Source organism: Schistocerca cancellata, chromosome 2 (genome assembly GCF_023864275.1).
Source record: "Schistocerca cancellata isolate TAMUIC-IGC-003103 chromosome 2, iqSchCanc2.1, whole genome shotgun sequence".
NCBI lineage: Eukaryota > Metazoa > Arthropoda > Insecta > Orthoptera > Acrididae > Schistocerca > Schistocerca cancellata.
This window is the reverse complement of record NC_064627.1, coordinates 660,292,793-660,310,329: the sequence shown is the minus strand read 5'-3', so window position 1 is coordinate 660,310,329 and position 17,537 is coordinate 660,292,793. Positions and strand designations below refer to the sequence as shown.

Sequence of the window (17,537 nt, the reverse complement as noted above, 5' to 3'; positions counted from 1 at the left end):
CGACCACGGCCTATCAGCCCGGAAGTTTTAAGTAAACTAAACACTGTCTGAAGAGGCCTTGTAAGGTGCAACTGTACCGACCAACTGCCATGTCAACCTCTGCCGATTCAAGTCATTGGATGTGGATACGGTGGGGCATGTGGTTAACACATCAGACCCTCAATTTCTCAATAAAGTAGCTCCTCACTTGAGGTCATAAGCATTGAGTGCACCACACTTGCCAACAACGTTCAACAGAAATGGATGGTGACCCATCTAAATGCTAGCCAAGCCCAAAAGTGCTTAATTTCGGTGATCTGATGACAACCGGTGTTACCATTGCAGCAAGGCCGTTGGCTTTGACAGGTACACATACAAGACTGAAAATGTTAAGAACCTTTCAGATGATATCTTCCTTCAGAGCTCACAAGAACAGTTATCACCTCTGCAGATCAACAAGGGCAAGTGCTTGCATCAAGTAATTGGGCTAAGTGGAGTACGCAGAGAGGGGTATATCTGTCTCCCTAATATCAATTCTCTGAATTATGTAGCTGGGACTTGTCCTTAAGTAGGTCTTTCAATTCCGCAATCCTCCTAGCCTCAGTCTCTACTAGCCCTTGCCCTGCACACAGTTCCACACATTCTCATGGCCCCAAACTCACTCGTTCTACACACACATAATCCTTACCACAGTTCCCCTCTTCCTCTGTTCTACCTCCCACTCCCACAACCAATCCACATGACTCTCTGCAACAGGAAACTCCTTCTGCCTGTGTCAAGGCAAGCGTACCTGTGCCACACTCCCAACACAGCTGCTTGCTGCCTCACCCTTCCAGCCAGCAGCCATGTTTCCCTCCAACCACTCCTCCCTATCTCTACAGCCTTTCCCTCCTTGTCCACTTCACATAAAAAAAACCACCACAGTTGAGCTGCTGTGTTGGTACAATGTATCTGCCAAGCACATGTTAGGTGTGGTGTGTGGGTGTGCATATTCTATAATAGTCAGGTGAGGTGAAAGACATCCTCTAAAAGTGTAGCAAAGTTTCTAATCATGTTTGTGTGTCTTAAATTATTTCTGTTGCCCCTATAACTTTACATTATATCATTTAGTATTAAGGAGCCAAAAAAGCCTTAAATATTGCTATACAATTTAATTTGCTATGATGATACTATTATTCCACCTATGTCAATCAACAAAAATAAAATAAATCATAACAAATACTTACACACACTTCCTCTTTCAGTTCTGCAGTAACTGTTTCAGCCCATTTCTTATTTATAGGAGGCAACCGACTGTTCACAAGCCCAATTATTGCAGCCAATGTAAACTGACTACAGCCACATAACTTCTTTGGTAGTTCAATCCATGGTGATAATGAACCCTGGTAGTAAAGGAAATTAATTAACCAGTAATATTGCATAACAAACAAAAATACTCATGACTACTGGGTATATGAAACAAAAGAACTATTGTGACCTGATGTTTTTCCAGCATCTTTCTAACTTTTAGAATTCTCGGGTGTCTGCCTGAGCCACGTAAGTTCTCCACAATATTTTGGCAGACAAGCTTGCCGCCACCTTCAGGTGGTTCCTGATAACTACTGCCCTGCTTGGATTGGCATCCTGTAAACATTGGCAGTTACCCCCTTCATCACTCTGCTGTCCCTGGCTGTGCAGTCGCTGCAGTAGGGAGTGGCACTAGAGGGATGTGAATTGTGTCGGCCCGCCCTCCCTTCTGCCCCAGACTCCACCCTACTGTCACTGGGCGCAGATCTCACTGTACGGGAATGCTTCATCATTTCTTGGCCTCTTTAATCACACACTCCCAGAAGGAGGAAGATTCTCTAAGTATTTTGGTTTTGTTGTAATCTATAGTATGGCCAGTTTTCAAACTGTGGCTGGCTACAGCTGATTTGTTGGTCCGGCATAATCAACTGTGGGGTCTATGTTCTCAGCATCTCTCTTCTACTGTGCACACAGTTTTCCCAATGTGTGACTTTTCACATTGGCTAGAGATTTAATAGAGATTGGGAAACTGTAAATATGGTAGAACAGAAGTACTGTGAACACAGGCTCCACACTTAGTTACACCAGGCCACCAAATCAGCTGTGGTCAATCTCAGTACAGAAACAGGCCATATTACAACTTACAACAAAAGTAAGATACTTAGGCTATCTCGCTCCTTCTGGGATTATGAGATTAACAAGGCTACTGAACTTTGAAATTAAGAATACAAGATGGTCTAATTAACAAAGATATCGCCTACAATGGACTATGGTGTAGAACCCTGGACTGAACCTAGAAAAAGAAATGAGTTCCTGTACGGTAAGGTCTGCACCTGACAACAATAGCATCAACACTGGAGATCACAGTTTGAAGCAGGGCATTGCTATTCCCACTACCATAAACTACCACCAAGATCGTTGCAAGGACAGTGACAAAACCAGAATGGTGGAGGAGTTAAGAGCCAATGCATACATGACGCTGACCTGAGCAGAGCAGCAGTCATCAACAACCACCTGAAGTTGGCAACAAGACTGGTTGCCAAAATATCATGGAGAACTTATTACATGACCCGTGCAGACACCCGAAAATTCTAAAAGAAAATAACTTTTAATCAACATATACTGGAGACTGCCTGATGCAGAGCACTTTACTTATAACATATTCTTTTGTGTTACTGGGGAAAGAAAATGAAAAATGAACAATCAGCAAAACTTAGTTACAGTAAATATGAATCCTGTTTACTACTACTCTAGTACACAAAAGAGTTTACATGTTACACAATATGAATGCAGTTAATTCAGATCAATGTTTTTTTAAACTTTTGGTGTGAACTATGAAGGTTAAAAAAGGGATTGATGTGTTGTGCCAATTAGTAAAATGTATATTAAAAATTGTGGACTCCAATGAGTTCCACTTGCAACAAAGAAAAACATCAGATCAAATTACAATGTAATAGCCAAACTTGTGAGTCAGCAAAAAGGTTGCACATAAAATTGTAATGTTTAAATAGCATCTCATTAATTTTAAATCCATTTACTCATACCAGAAATATGGAGAATCAATCACAGAAATATGGTAACTTGAACAATTGGAGAAGAATTTGTGTGTTCATCCTTTCAAGTTCCTAATGTTATCAGTGAAAAAAGTGCTTCCAGGCTTTTTTAAATTTTACAGTTTGTTTACTTATTTAGCAGTACCTGTGGTGTAGTTACCTTTCTGTTTGCCAGATCTGCTGCAAAGTTGGTAGGTTCTCTACTCATCCAATATTTCCACAGAGTAAAACTGTACTTCATGTGAGCAAATTTGACCTGCAAACAATTATTACAATTTTACAATGAAGCATGCAGTCCATAATGTATATGAGTTTTCTTGAAGAGCTAAGGATAATAGGTCAACACGAAACATATTAATTAACAGAGGGTAATTTTTAGATAACAGACCAGCATTACGACTTTTCACAAGACTGTCATTCAAGCTGTTACTTGTGTAAATGTTTCAGCTAATGTTGGAACTTAAAGACATCCATTTTTGACATATTTGTCATAAATGCCTGTCACATGATTCTAAACTGTAAAGCGCATGATATGAAATATTTCCCATACTAAAATGGCTAAAAAGTGTGGTTCACTCTGGAACACGTTGTCAAAGTAGAAACAATGTTGTGTGCCAGCATTTCAGGATGTTTCAACTTCTGCTGCAGATTATATATAAAAACTGTATTTCTGTTAGCAATACAGAGAGTAAAGACAAGTAAAAATAAGGCACTGAGTGATAGACAGGCACATAAATGAATTTTGGAACTTTTAGATTAGCTTCAGTTCAAACAAACAATTAAAGGAAGAAAGTGGAGGGCAGATGGGTAGCCAGAGCAGAGAACAAGAATATGGCATTAGTGAGCTCATGCTGTTACAGGAATGGGGAGGTCATATACAGTATACAATGAAACTGGATGTGTTGGTTAAGGGGAAGTGGGTCAGAATAACAGAAGGGAGAAGACAACAGTGTAGGTGTAGATTAATAAACTGAATTTAAGTAAAGTGAAATGTTTGGAATTGATTGGAAGGGCGAAGAAAGGAGGGTGAGAAAAGGCAAGGCAACAGAGCAGAGGTGGATGTAGGAGAACGGCTAGTGGAGATAGAGGTTAGGGGCAGTACAGAATTGAATGAAGTGTTGTACAGACAATTCGCATCTATTTAATTAATTGAAGCTGGGTACAGGAGGCTCCAGATGCAAGCACAGGTTGTAAAAGACCAGTGCTGAAGCCGAGCATAGAGTGCTCAGCAGTATGCTGTGCTATTGTTTGGCCTACTTTACAGTTTTGTATGTTTGGCCATGACCATTCAGGTGCATAATGCTTGGTAGCCTTGTCAACATAAAAGGCTGTGCAGGAGGTGCAAAAGAGCAGATAGATTACATGACTGCTTTTACAGGAGGTCTTGCCTCTGATGGAACAGTATCTGCTTGTGATGGAAATGGAACAGGACTTGCCGGTGCACCTAGATCATAAAAACAATAATGAGAGTAGCTGGGACCTGAGATGGAAAGGGGAAAGGAATTCCTTTTAGTTTTGTGTTGAATATGTCTCCCATCTCTGGGTATACTTGCTATTTGTCAATAGCCATTACATGTTGCTCTCTTGAAACTGATATCAGATTGATAGGTCTATCTGTTTGCTGGGAAGGATGTGAGTTCAGTTTGTGAAATTTTCTTTTTCCAAGTATGTGTGTGTGTGGGAGGGGGGGGGGGGGGAGGGGGGGGTGACACAGCTGCCCCCCATATATTTGGCTAAAGGCCCTAGATGTTGTTAGTAGACTGGGTCAGTAGCAGAACACTGCTTTGGGAAGGTGTTAAGGATTATGGGAGGGAGATTCTTCATTTCATAGCATAATGAAAGGTAGTCGTAGTCGCAGTCCTAGCAGACAAAATGGTTTCAGCCCATGACAATGCCTGTTAATGAGAAGAGTACTTGTTCACAGTTTGTTTTTGTAGATCAGTATGTTCTCTTGTCACTGTCGCAGACAAATGTTACAAAAAAAGTCACTGAATAAAATTTTGAATATTTGTATGAAAAGAATTTTCTTTTGTGGTGGTTCGATACATTGATCCATGTGATCTCTCTTCATGAAGATCTTGATGTCTAGTTTTGTTCTGTGTTGTTACATTTTATGATCATGAAGTGAATAAAGTATATCATTATGATAAAGTGGTGTTCAATGTTATTATTTTGCCATAATATCATTACTTGCTACACTGGTGACACAATGTTACACTTTTTCTGTGAATCTAGCAATTTGAACAATTTCTGCGATCAAAATACCACAGGACAATGTGGCCTACAATAACGACGACTTATGATGCAGCAAATGACTCCATCCTCAGATTCTATGCCTACACATACATCTTCTGCTTGAATTTGCCACCATTGTGCTTCGAATTGTGTGAAAATAAAAAACTGTGACCAAATTTCATCGGGATCATCACAACTTGCTCAACAAAGTGCATGGACAATGGACATCACTGCACATTCTTCTATGCCCTGCGAACATTTTCCAGGACAATTTACGCATTACGCTGCTGTGTCAACAGGTTTCTGTGCATGTGATAATACCGCTGTGTCACAAAATCCATTTGTTACTCTTTCTAATTGTAACATACAGATGATGCCATCGGCTCTGTGCCATGGTGCCTTATTGCCTGTTAGGCGATAAACCACAAGTGTTTGGTTCAGTGGAACAGCAACAGTGCTTGAACAGTGACCTTTTATTAATGAACAATGTGACTTTTGCCAGTGCTCCATCTGTCCCAGTGCACCAGAACTAATAAACAAACCTCTGCAGTGTACTGTGTCATGCATATCGAATCTCTTGGTGGCCATGGCTGTTTCTACCACGCTGGTCACCCCTGCAACCATGTCTGCTGCGTCTGGTTATATGTACAAGCATCAAGAACAGTGTAATGTCAAGCCACCCAACATTGTCTGTGTTCACAGTTCTGGTGCTGCCTGTTCTTTCAGGACATCTACCACAACTGCCTCCACTCAACAAGGATGGTCAGACATGGTTTGCCCTAGTGGACATCATCCTCAACATTGACTGAGTCTTATCCAATGAAGCATGGTTTGTATCTTTGTTTACAGCTCTGCACAAGCACACAGATTTGATGTCTGGTCTCATCTTCGTGGCACCAATGAGGGACCACTATGAATATGCCAAGTCTATTATTCTTGAGTGCTTGTTGAGAACTCTGCAAGAAGCAATTAATCACATAGTGCACAACATATCACTCGGTGAGCTCACACCATCACAGTTATGGTGAAAGATCAGAGCATGGATCGATCCCTCTTTCCTGTCCAATGCCACTTTGTGTCGCTATGGATAGTGAAAATACCAGAAGCTCTCCAGCTGCAACTTTTTATCACACGCCATCGATCCATTAGAGATTTGCCTATGGTGAGCAGATGACACCTATAAAACCATCAGACATCAACAACTCACCGCAACGCTGAGTCACGTACGTGACCTCACCAGAGATATGTTCTTTCTGGTCAACACCAGCACAGATACCAGTGACATACCTCCAGCATTGTCAACTTCGCCACCGACACCTTCCACCATGACACTGTGAGCAGCAAACAATTTGTCGGTCACTGTCTACAGCTCCACACTCCTTCGCCTCAAACTTAAAATGAAATTTTGTTTGGAATGGACATTCAATATGGCTGGTGTTGGCCATTGATTTTCTACATCACTATGGCCTCACTCCAGATTTATCATCAGGAACGCTGCTCCATCACTCTTCTGACACACACATCGAGGGCTCCTTTGTCGCAACTCCCACACATTCTTGAGCAACAACAGCTGCCCCTTTGTGCCAGTTAGCTGAACTCACACCCCTCGCTTCGTAGCTGGTGGATTCACTGCGCAAGCTACTCAACCAATGAAATGACATTGCAGCCCTATGTGTGGCCAACGCAATGCTGCAGGCATTGATCTACAACACTTCCACTGACCTGGCATGTGCACGAACGATCACTGCAGCACTTTCAGTGGCTACCACCACTACAACGCTGGCCACTGTTCCGGTCTTGCTCTCTGTGGACAACGTTCAACGTGAAGTGTCTTCTGGCTCCCAAGGCGCATAATCCACCTCCTTCACATCAACAGATTATGCTTGTTCTACAGCTGTCAAACCAATGAGCTACACAGCCACTACAATCAATGCTGTCCCGCATGCTCACATCGAGCCCGCATGCTCTCACGCCACCTCACCCACCACCGATGCAGACTATGCCCGTCTTGCCATGCTGACACCGCATACAACCGCTGGCCTGGACTCCACACCTACAGCTGCTGACACGTACCTGATGGCAGAGTCTTCACCACCTTCGCCACCTATTCTACAAGCCAGTTCTCAGCTTCACAGTGCTGCGTGTTACATTGTTCCCTGCTCCGGAGTGCCTTCTGCTCATGTAAGCCCAGTGAGGTTCCCCATTAAAGTTAACGGTACATGTCATAGGCTACATGCTACAGAAGGACCCCCTGTCCGTGCAAAAGCACACCGTCTATCAACTAAGAAACTTCACGACGCAAAAGAATGCATTCAGGAACTTTTACAACTAGGAATCGTACATCTTTCTGACAGTAATTGGTCATCACCTATTCATCTCGTCCCCAAAAAGAACTCAACCTTCAGACTTTGTGGAGACTACCATAGACTCAATGCCCGCACCATTTTAGTCAAGTAACCCATCCCCCACATTCAAAATTTTGCGTTGCAATTACATGATGCTAGGGATTTTAGCATCATTGACTGTCACAATGCATATCATCAGATTTCTATGCTTACATTGATGACATTTTAATTTTTTCCACCTCTGCTAATGAATACAAGCAACATCTTTCTGAAGTACTCCACATGCTCTCAGTTAATGGTGTGAAGATAAATTATGACAAATCACAGCTGCACCAGTCATAAGTTATGTTCCTGAGCTCCACAGTGAATTCTGAAGGCATATGTACCACATCTGAATGCGTCGCTCACATTATGAGCTTACCACCACCTGTCACATTTCATGACCTACATTGCTTCTTGGACATGATCAATTTTTTCAGGTGCCTCCTTGCTGTCTCCTCTAAACGATGCAAACATACCACAGATAACCACAATGTTACGTTGACCCAGGACATGACTCATGCCTTCAATGACCTAAAAATGGCCCTAGCTAATGCAGTCACACTAGCCCATCCCAGCACCAATACGCCTATCGCAATCACTACAGAGGGAGCTACTGGTCACTTATGAAGCCATACGCTATTTCTGAGAGGATATTGAGGCATATGACATCACCATTTACATGGATCACCATCCCCTGGTCGATGCACTGCGTAACCCTGCTAGTGATCTCCCTCTACATCGCATATGGATTTCATCAGCCAATACACAACAGACATACAGTTCATCGATAGCCTCATAGCAGACTACATGCCATAAATTAATACTATTACAAGCCTGTTTGATCCTACGGAGCTCGTGTGACTACAAACTACTGATCTGGAGGTACCGTTGGTAGCTACTAAAAACTCCACCTCTCTCCACATTCAACCATGCCCTTTCCCTGCCATCAAATTCTTTGTGATACTTAGACTAACATATAATGACCAATCGTACCCCATCCCCTTTGATAGGCCATTTTCTCTTCGCTGCATGGTCTAGATCATTCAAGCATCAGAGTGACAGTACACCTAGTAACTGAATGTTTCTTTTGGTCACACATCAAGAAAGACTGTCGTGGGTGGGTATGTGCCTGCATATCATGCCAACATGTCAAAGTTGGTCGAGAGGCCCACCCCCCTGTGGGACACTTTAAATACTGAAGGGATGCTTCAAACACATTCATATGGATCTTGTCAATCCTCTACCCCCTTCTAATGACTACTATTACATTTTGTCAGTCACTGACAGTGTGACACGTTGGGTAGAGGCAGTTCCTTTGAACAATATCTCGGCGGATACCGTGGCTCAAGCACTCATTACATGCTGGCCGCTTGTTTTGGCTGCCCTGCATCCTTTACCACAGAGCAGGGCATGCAAGTCAAATCTGTACTCTTCAAATGATTGTGTGTCCTATGTGGTGCCAAGCATTTCCATACAACAGCCTACCACCCTCAAAGTAATGTGTTAGTGGAGCACTAGCCCCACACACTAAAGGCAGCATTAAAGTTCCACACTGACTACTGGTCGGATGCACTTCCGTGGGTACTGCTAGGCATAGCATATAAAGAAGATTTAAAGGCCTCTCTGGCAGAGATCCTTTATGGTGAACCCCTGGTACTCCCAGCAGAATGTTAAGGACACTACTTCTCTTCATGAAGAGATCCTACCCTCCTTAGTCGAGCAAGTTCACTCTCGTATCGCGCATACCACAACCACAAGCACATACTCGCCCACTAGTTTTTTTTACAAAATGAGCTTGCAGACTGTGACTTTATTATGCTGCGAGAGGACACCGTTTGTCCGGCACTTACTCCGTTCTATTCAGGACCTCACCAGGTTCTCGAACATGCTGCAAACACTATGATCATCCTGCTAAATGGAATACCACAAATGGTCTCTCTACGCAGAGTTAAACCAGCAGGGGTCCTCACTGAACACGTCTTGAACAACGAGGGCTCAGAGCTTCCTCCAACTGTCAACACAACAACTGAACTGGTTTCCAGTAAGTGTTCAGAAGGCACTTCCCTCCCATCCTCCTTTACTTCTTGTGATGCCAGTGCTAGTGATCGTGTCTCCACCAGTGACAGTGATGATGATGATGATGATGATCGGTTTGTGAGGCACTCAAATGCGCAGTCATCAGCGCCCATACAAAGTCCCAATTTTTACACAATCCAATCCAGCCACAATCACGAATGATGATGATGATGATGATGATGATGATGATGATGAGGACAACACAAACACCCAGTCCCCGACCAGAGAATTCCCCAATCCGGCCAGGAATCAAACCCGGGACCCTGTGATCCAGAGGCAGCAATGCTAGCCGCTAGACCACGAGCTGTGGACCCCAGTGATAGTGATGCATGTGACAAACTTCCCGTACGCTTCTTCTCACCGCCAACACTGTGCTCAACTATGACCACATTTGCTGCCAACGTCTTGGCGTTCCCAGTGGATGACACTTCACTGCAATGTCACAATGACTGTTTGTTTGTTTGTTTTTTGTGCATCTTGTCATGTATGTTAATCTAAGGATGTTAACCTCACCCTCGTCTGAGCTATTAACTTACCCAAAGACTTTGTCAATGGCTCCCTTCAAGCTTTTATCGACGAGAATGGCATACTGTGAATTTTCATTCTATGCGACTGTCCACAGTTCCTCCCTCTCCCTCCTATTCAGATACTTTTATCCCATGCCGGCCATCCCCTACACCAACCGACGTGGATCAAAGATTATGTTGTGTCTTCCCTGATCGCCTCCCCAATACAATTTCCTTCTCCTTTTGCTGCTACACTGTGCTCTGCACTCCCAGGCAGGGGGCTCTGTGGCAGTTAGATATATCGATCTACATCTACATCTACATTCTACATCTACATTTATACTCCGCAAGCCACCCAACGGTGTGTGGCGGAGGGCACTTTACGTGCCACTGTCATTATCTCCCTTTCCTGTTCCAGTCGCGTATGGTTCGCGGGAAGAACGACTGTCTGAAAGCCTCTGTGCGCGCTCTAATCTCTCTAATTTTACATTCGTGATCTCCTCGGGAGGTATAAGTAGGGGGAAGCAATATATTCGATACCTCATCCAGAAACGCACCCTTTCGAAACCTGGCGAGCAAGCTACACCGCGATGCAGAGCGCCTCTCTTGCAGAGTCTGCCACTTGAGTTTGTTAAACATCTCCGTAACGCTATCACGGTTACCAAATAACCCTGTGACGAAACGCGCCGCTCTTCTTTGGATCTTCTCTATCTCCTCCGTCAACCCGATCTGGTACGGATCCCACACTGATGAGCAATACTCAAGTATAGGTCGAACGAGTGTTTTGTAAGCCACCTCCTTTGTTGATGGACTACATTTTCTAAGGACTCTCCCAATGAATCTCAACCTGGTACCCGCCTTACCAACAATTAATTTTATATGATCATTCCACTTCAAATCGTTCCGCACGCATACTCCCAGATATTTTACAGAAGTAACTGCTACCAGTGTTTGTTCCGCTATCATATAATCATACAATAAAGGATCCTTCTTTCTATGTATTCGCAATACATTACATTTGTCTATGTTAAGGGTCAGTTGCCACTCCCTGCACCAAGTGCCTATCCGCTGCAGATCTTCCTGCATTTCGCTACAATTTTCTAATGCTGCAACTTCTCTGTATACTACAGCATCATCCGCGAAAAGCCGCATGGAACTTCCGACACTATCTACTAGGTCATTTATATATATTGTGAAAAGCAATGGTCCCATAACACTCCCCTGTGGCACGCCAGAGGTTACTTTAACGTCTGTAGATGTCTCTCCATTGATAACAACATGCTGTGTTCTGTTTGCTAAAAACTCTTCAATCCAGCCACACAGCTGGTCTGATATTCCGTAGGCTCTTACTTTGTTTATCAGACGACAGTGCGGAACTGTATCGAACGCCTTCCGGAAGTCAAGGAAAATGGCATCTACCTGGGAGCCTGTATCGATTTGTGTGATATCTCTCTCTATGATGATCTTTGAACTGACTTGATGTCTAGTTTTGTTCTGTGTTGTTACATTTTGTAATCACAAAGTGAATAAAGTATATCATTACGATAAAGTGGTGTTAAATGTTATTATTTCACCATAGCATCATTACTCACTACAACTTGCATGCAACTTCTTTCTCTGTAAACTTATTTTTCTAACTATACAACACAATAAAAATATTGCTTAATATTAATAAAATAATAAAACTGTAAACATTAGCATGAAAAGAATGCTGCTCAAATTAAAAAAATACTGACATGTGATTTCTTACTCTGTACACTTATTTTTCTGAGCACTCCATTACAATGACATGTTGTTTAATAAAGCAGTTTTAAAACAATATTTATGTGAGCTTACACTACACATAATAATAAGCTACTACAATCAGAACCAACTCAGACCAAACCCTTCAAAGACACAAGTGTGTGCCTTTCATTTAAGGAACAGGGAAGCTAATCGTGAGCTACATATTGCATGGTCAGTCATCCAACTCCAGCATCATCACGCACCTAAATACTTGGGAGTCACTCTCGATAGAACTCTGACATTCAAAACTCACTGCAAGAACACCAAAATGAAAATCTCCGCTCGAAACAACCTAATTTGCAAACTAGCGGGGACACAGTGGGGATCACATCCACAAACTATTCGCTGTTCTGCAATGGCACTGTGCTTTTCTACTGCTGAATATGCTTCTCCAGTCTGGTACAGGTCATCTCATGCCAGACAAGTAGACATTGCTCTCAACGAAACCTGCAGGTTGATCACAGGTTGCTTAAGACCTACCCCAACTGATAAGCTCTACTGCCTGGCTGGAATAACGCCACCATGAATACACAGAACAGTGGCTGCCAACAAGGAGAGACTGAAAGTGGAACAGGACAGTTCCCATCCACTGCACAGACATAATCCACCACAGCAACGGCTGAGATTGCGAAAGAGCTTCCTGAGAGCATCCAAGAAGCTCACCGTTTCACCAGAGAAGGCAAGGCTGGAGTTATGGAAGAAGTCGACACCTCACCTGCAGACGCCAGAAGCTGAAGAACTACCACCTGGACACAATGAGAGCTGGCTGGTGTGGAAATCTTTAAACAGATTATGATCAGGAGTTGGACGTTGGACGATCCAGAGACAACCTGAAGAGATGGGGCTTCATAACAGAAGATACGTCCTGTGATTTTGGACAAGAACAAACCACAAGCCACATGCTCCAGTGCCTTTTGTGTCCTACATCCTGCACGAAGATTGATCTCCTGCAAGCCACTCCAAGTGCCTTGGAGGTTGCAAAGTACTGGGCACATGTAATATAAATACAATTTGTGTATATATATGTACATATTTATTGATGTGTATGGGTACTGTAAATCTGAATGTTTCTGATTCGAGAATATACATAATAAATGTATCTATAATCTCTTTATAAAAGCACTGAATTTGACAATACGGACCTTTTCAATAGTGTGTGAGATCTCCTGAAAATAATCAGTGGCTCTCTGCAATGCCACTTTGATGTCTTCTGTCACAAAGCTTGTACGGGGATCATTTAGTTCTTCCATGTACATGACTTTCAGATCTTTCAGGTTTACCTAGACAAATGTAACATTTAAACTGATTTTCACAGATTACAGCATGGCATATATTAGTAAAATGCCCAGTAACTACTCGCAACAACACTTGAATGAGTTCGACAAATATATACCTTCAAATCCAGCCTTAGCCTGCTTACATTGCCACCTAAAAGTACTTTAAGAAATGGTTTCAGGTCACATGCATATTTTGTCATAGGTCCTGCTGTAACCATTGTCTGGCCTTCTTCTCCAGTTCTAAATGTTAGCCCTTTCAGTGGTGTTAAGCCTGTAAAATAAAGAATTTAATACACTTATGAATTACTCAAAAACTTTAAAGATGTTCACATATGAAATTTCCTCCAAGCAATTTTAAGGAATGAATAATAAAGACAGTTGAATTTGTCACATGTGCACACAAATTCATTTAATGAAGGGACCAGAAAGTATAGCATCTCCAGTTTTAGTCTGGTATTTGTTGTTAATCATCAATAATTAAACGAAACAAAATTTCTGTACCCTTTATTACCAACTCAGTATAAATTACCCAAAAAATAGCTATTTTTAATGTCTCTGCATAAAGTGATTGAGCTTTCATCTTGAACATTGTTATGCACTGAAAAAGCAAAACATCCAGAAGTAATTAAATAAGTGGAATTTGAATACAAACCATTTTCTTCTCAACATCAGCTGTGATTAGGGGTGGAACATTAGCTCATTTGAGTAAAGGAGGTGGTCATGTTTTTAAAGAAGGAACCTTGACAGCATGGTGACTCAGCAACACTACGGATAAAATCAATAAACATAGGATTCTGCAACTTGCTTCTCCACAAAGGAAGTGTACCATTTTAAATACAGTGCCACACTGATCAGTTTGTGAAGAAACGATTAATTGTCTGGTAACGTACATTTGGCAACAGCACAGTTATTTTTCTTACAGGCTTTGAGAACATGCAATTGGAAACTTCCAAGAATTTCTCTCTAATGATGTAATAATTGCTTAATAGTATTTTTACATTAATATGTGAACACTACTTTTAATTCCATAAAAATACAGTACAAATACTCTTTGACACATAATTTACACAAGAGTGAACTTTTATTATTGTAATATGATGAAATCATCAATGAAGTTGAATATTTTAAATGCTTAGGACTGGAGATAGAAACTCTGTCTTTGATTAATCACATTCAGGGTCCTGTGCAGAAACTTAATATTGCTATCTTCACTATAAAAATTATCTACTGTGATCCCTGACTGTGAAATGTTTCTATGACATTTTTATCTGCTATGGTATCATATTTTTGGGCAATTGTGTGTCTGCACAAGGAAAATTATTAGCTCACAAAAGTGTGATTAGAACGATCTGTGGCATCATGGAGGAAACTTTGCACAGTCTATTGTTGAAGTGTCTAGAAATTCTAATTTTGGTCATCTTCGTATAAGCTGCATCTATAACATCTCATTTTGTGACCTTGGAGGTTGCATGTCATGCCAACTGGGAGGTGTTTCATGATGTTTTCAGAGCTAGGTTCAATTTTTCTTTCAACAAACTTGTACCTAATATACTGATCCTCAACTCTGTAACAAATGTGTAGCTCTGCAGCTACATACTCAATATATATTCAGTACTATTTTGATGTTTACTAGTCATGCTGACTTCTCCATTTGTCTGAGCACCCAAAGTGTTATAGAACAGCTGTTTTTCGGTCACTGCTCCATCTGATGTCAGAAATCCTACTGAGTCCTAGTGCTGCGAACCAAGAATTAGAGGCTATTAACCCTAGCACCACTAAGCTTGGATCTGTCACATGAATGTCTAGGGGGGGGGGGGGGGGGGGGCAAAAATTGCCCTCACATTCATTTCACTTTTTAACGTTTTGTTTGTTTTGATTATTTAATTAATAGGAATTTCTTTACTAGGTTGCAACACACTTTCCACAGTTATCAGGAACATTATAACATAAACAAATACAATAAATAAAGTAATGAATATGAGAAATATTAGTATATTTTTATCATGAAACTAACACTTCCATAGACATCAGACTTATATTACAAAATCATAAAAGAACATACAATAGCAAACCACAAATAAGAAAACAGAAAATCAAAGTCAGGAATTACAATTGAGTTTTTCCTTCCTACTCACTTTCTATTTCAAAAGCTTTGCATATGATAGTTTTTGCAGAATGAGTGGAACACACATACTTTGAACACCAGCAACAAACTACAGACACTTCTGTCATTTGTCTATTTCCTTTTTAGAGTTTTTACAGTTTTTACTCTTGAAGCAGATGTGACATCTTCCTCTTGATTAAAATCCAACAGATTGAACAGTTGCAGAAATGCTGGGCAGCATTTTCCCTGGAGCACTTTCCATTGCACAGATGATAGGCTTTTGTAAACCTATGATATTCTTTGCTCTCTCTTCCACAGCTCACCTAATGAGCTGTTGACCTAATTCTAGCAGATACAGCCTTCTTACATTATGCTTCTTCTAATCCAGTTTGGGTTATTTATCATGAAAATTGTTCCAGCACTGAGACAGGCAATATCTATCAAGGTGAAAAAGGGAGGTAATGGCCACCTTCTCATCCCTCGTTTTACTGAATGATGTTGCGTCATTTGATCAATGCTGTTTATGCCCCCTTTGGTTTCATTGTGGTAGAGATTGATGTTTGACTTTTTCTTCTCTGTCAACTCATCCACCTTGTTATCATTGTGTTGTGTGGAAAGAAGTAGGAGATTCTTAGTAGGCTTCAGTTTGGAGATGTATGAAACCAAGGTAACTGGTGCATTGCCCATTTTCGGATCTGTGAATAAGAACTTAGAGCAATATAGCTCTCAACCCTGTGTCTTCTTTAGCTGTTCTGGTACGTGTTTTCTGTTACTCTTCAGTGTACCCATCAAAGTTAACTTGTCATCATTGTAAAGCTCCTCGTCTATGTCTATAGGTGTATAATAACGATCTGTTGTTATATTGTGAGACCTTAACTTTTTCCGGTGAATCAAATGTTCAAATAACTTACGGGTTTGCTGCCGGGTGACGTCGTCGGACACCGCCGATATTTCGACAGGAGCACACCCTGCCATTCTCAAGGCACAAATGCAAGGAAGAAAAAATGTGCAAGCAAATTTAATACCTCGGTTCATAGAGGAGAAACAAGGAAGATACCACACACAGAACAAGTGTCAACACAACCAAAGATAACCAACGTCAGAAATATCGATGGTTACTATTAATCAACAGGTGAGGTAGCACTAATTTTGTCCCTCTGTTTTTTGAGGAGAGACAGAGCCGGATTCCAAGCAGCATTTAAACAAAATCCACCATCTCTGTTAATAAGGTCGCTTGATAGTCTGATTTCAACAGCTTCCTTAATAACACTATCCCAATAATTTGATGTGCAAGCCTGAATCTCCATGTTGTTGTATTCCATAGGATGACCGGTGTCAAGGCAATGTTCTGAAATAGCGGATTTGCTCGGCTGTTGTAAGCATGTGTGACACTTATGTTCAATACAACGGTCTTCCACAGTCCTGATTTTCTGACCAATATATGACTTGCCACAACTGCAAGGAATACAATAGACCCCAGCCTTACACAAACCAAGATCATCTTTTACAGACGCGAACAGGGCCTTAATCTTGGAAGGTGGTCGAAAAACACATTTCACATCATATTTCCATAAAATACAGCCAATCCTGTTGGAAATGCTTCCTGCGTAAGGCAAAAAGGCCGTAGACTTAGGTGCCACTTCGTTGCTATCGTCCCTCACCCATTGCACAGAAGGCTGATGGCGCAACGCACGTTTGATCTGCCTCTCACTATAACCATTCTGACGAAAGGTGACTTCGAGATGTGCTAGCTCAGCTGCCAAACTTTCAGGGTCTGAGATAATGTGGGTCCTGTGAACCAAGGTGCGAAGTACTCCTTCACGCTGAGCTGGATGGTGACAACTATCAGCTCACAAATACAAGTCGGTGTGGGTGGGCTTCCTATAAACAGAATGTCCCAACGTACCATCAGTCTTCCTTTTGACCAAAACATCAAGGAAGGGAAGGCATCCATTCTTTTCCACCTCCATAGTGAACTGAATATTCGGGTGGTTTGAATTCAGATGTTCCAAAAACCGGTTTAAATTCTCGCTACCATGAGGCCACACAACAAAAGTATCATCTACATATCTGAAAAAAAAAAAAAAAAAAAAAAAAAAAAAAAATACAATCAGGTTTCAAGGTCGCTG

General features: G+C 41.6%; 1 protein-coding gene across 1 annotated transcript in view; it reads right to left on the bottom strand.

The window, feature by feature from the left end:
* Window positions 1–17,537, bottom strand: part of LOC126162351 (fatty-acid amide hydrolase 2) — a 99,414-nt gene that overhangs the window by 10,496 nt on the left and 71,381 nt on the right. The window contains exons 6-9 of the mRNA XM_049918803.1: window positions 13,421–13,575; window positions 13,170–13,307; window positions 3,199–3,294; window positions 1,206–1,361 (exon numbers count right to left, since the gene is read on the bottom strand). Coding sequence (XP_049774760.1) covers window positions 1,206–1,361; window positions 3,199–3,294; window positions 13,170–13,307; window positions 13,421–13,575 — 545 coding nt within the window. The remainder of the gene's footprint in view (window positions 1–1,205; window positions 1,362–3,198; window positions 3,295–13,169; window positions 13,308–13,420; window positions 13,576–17,537) is intronic.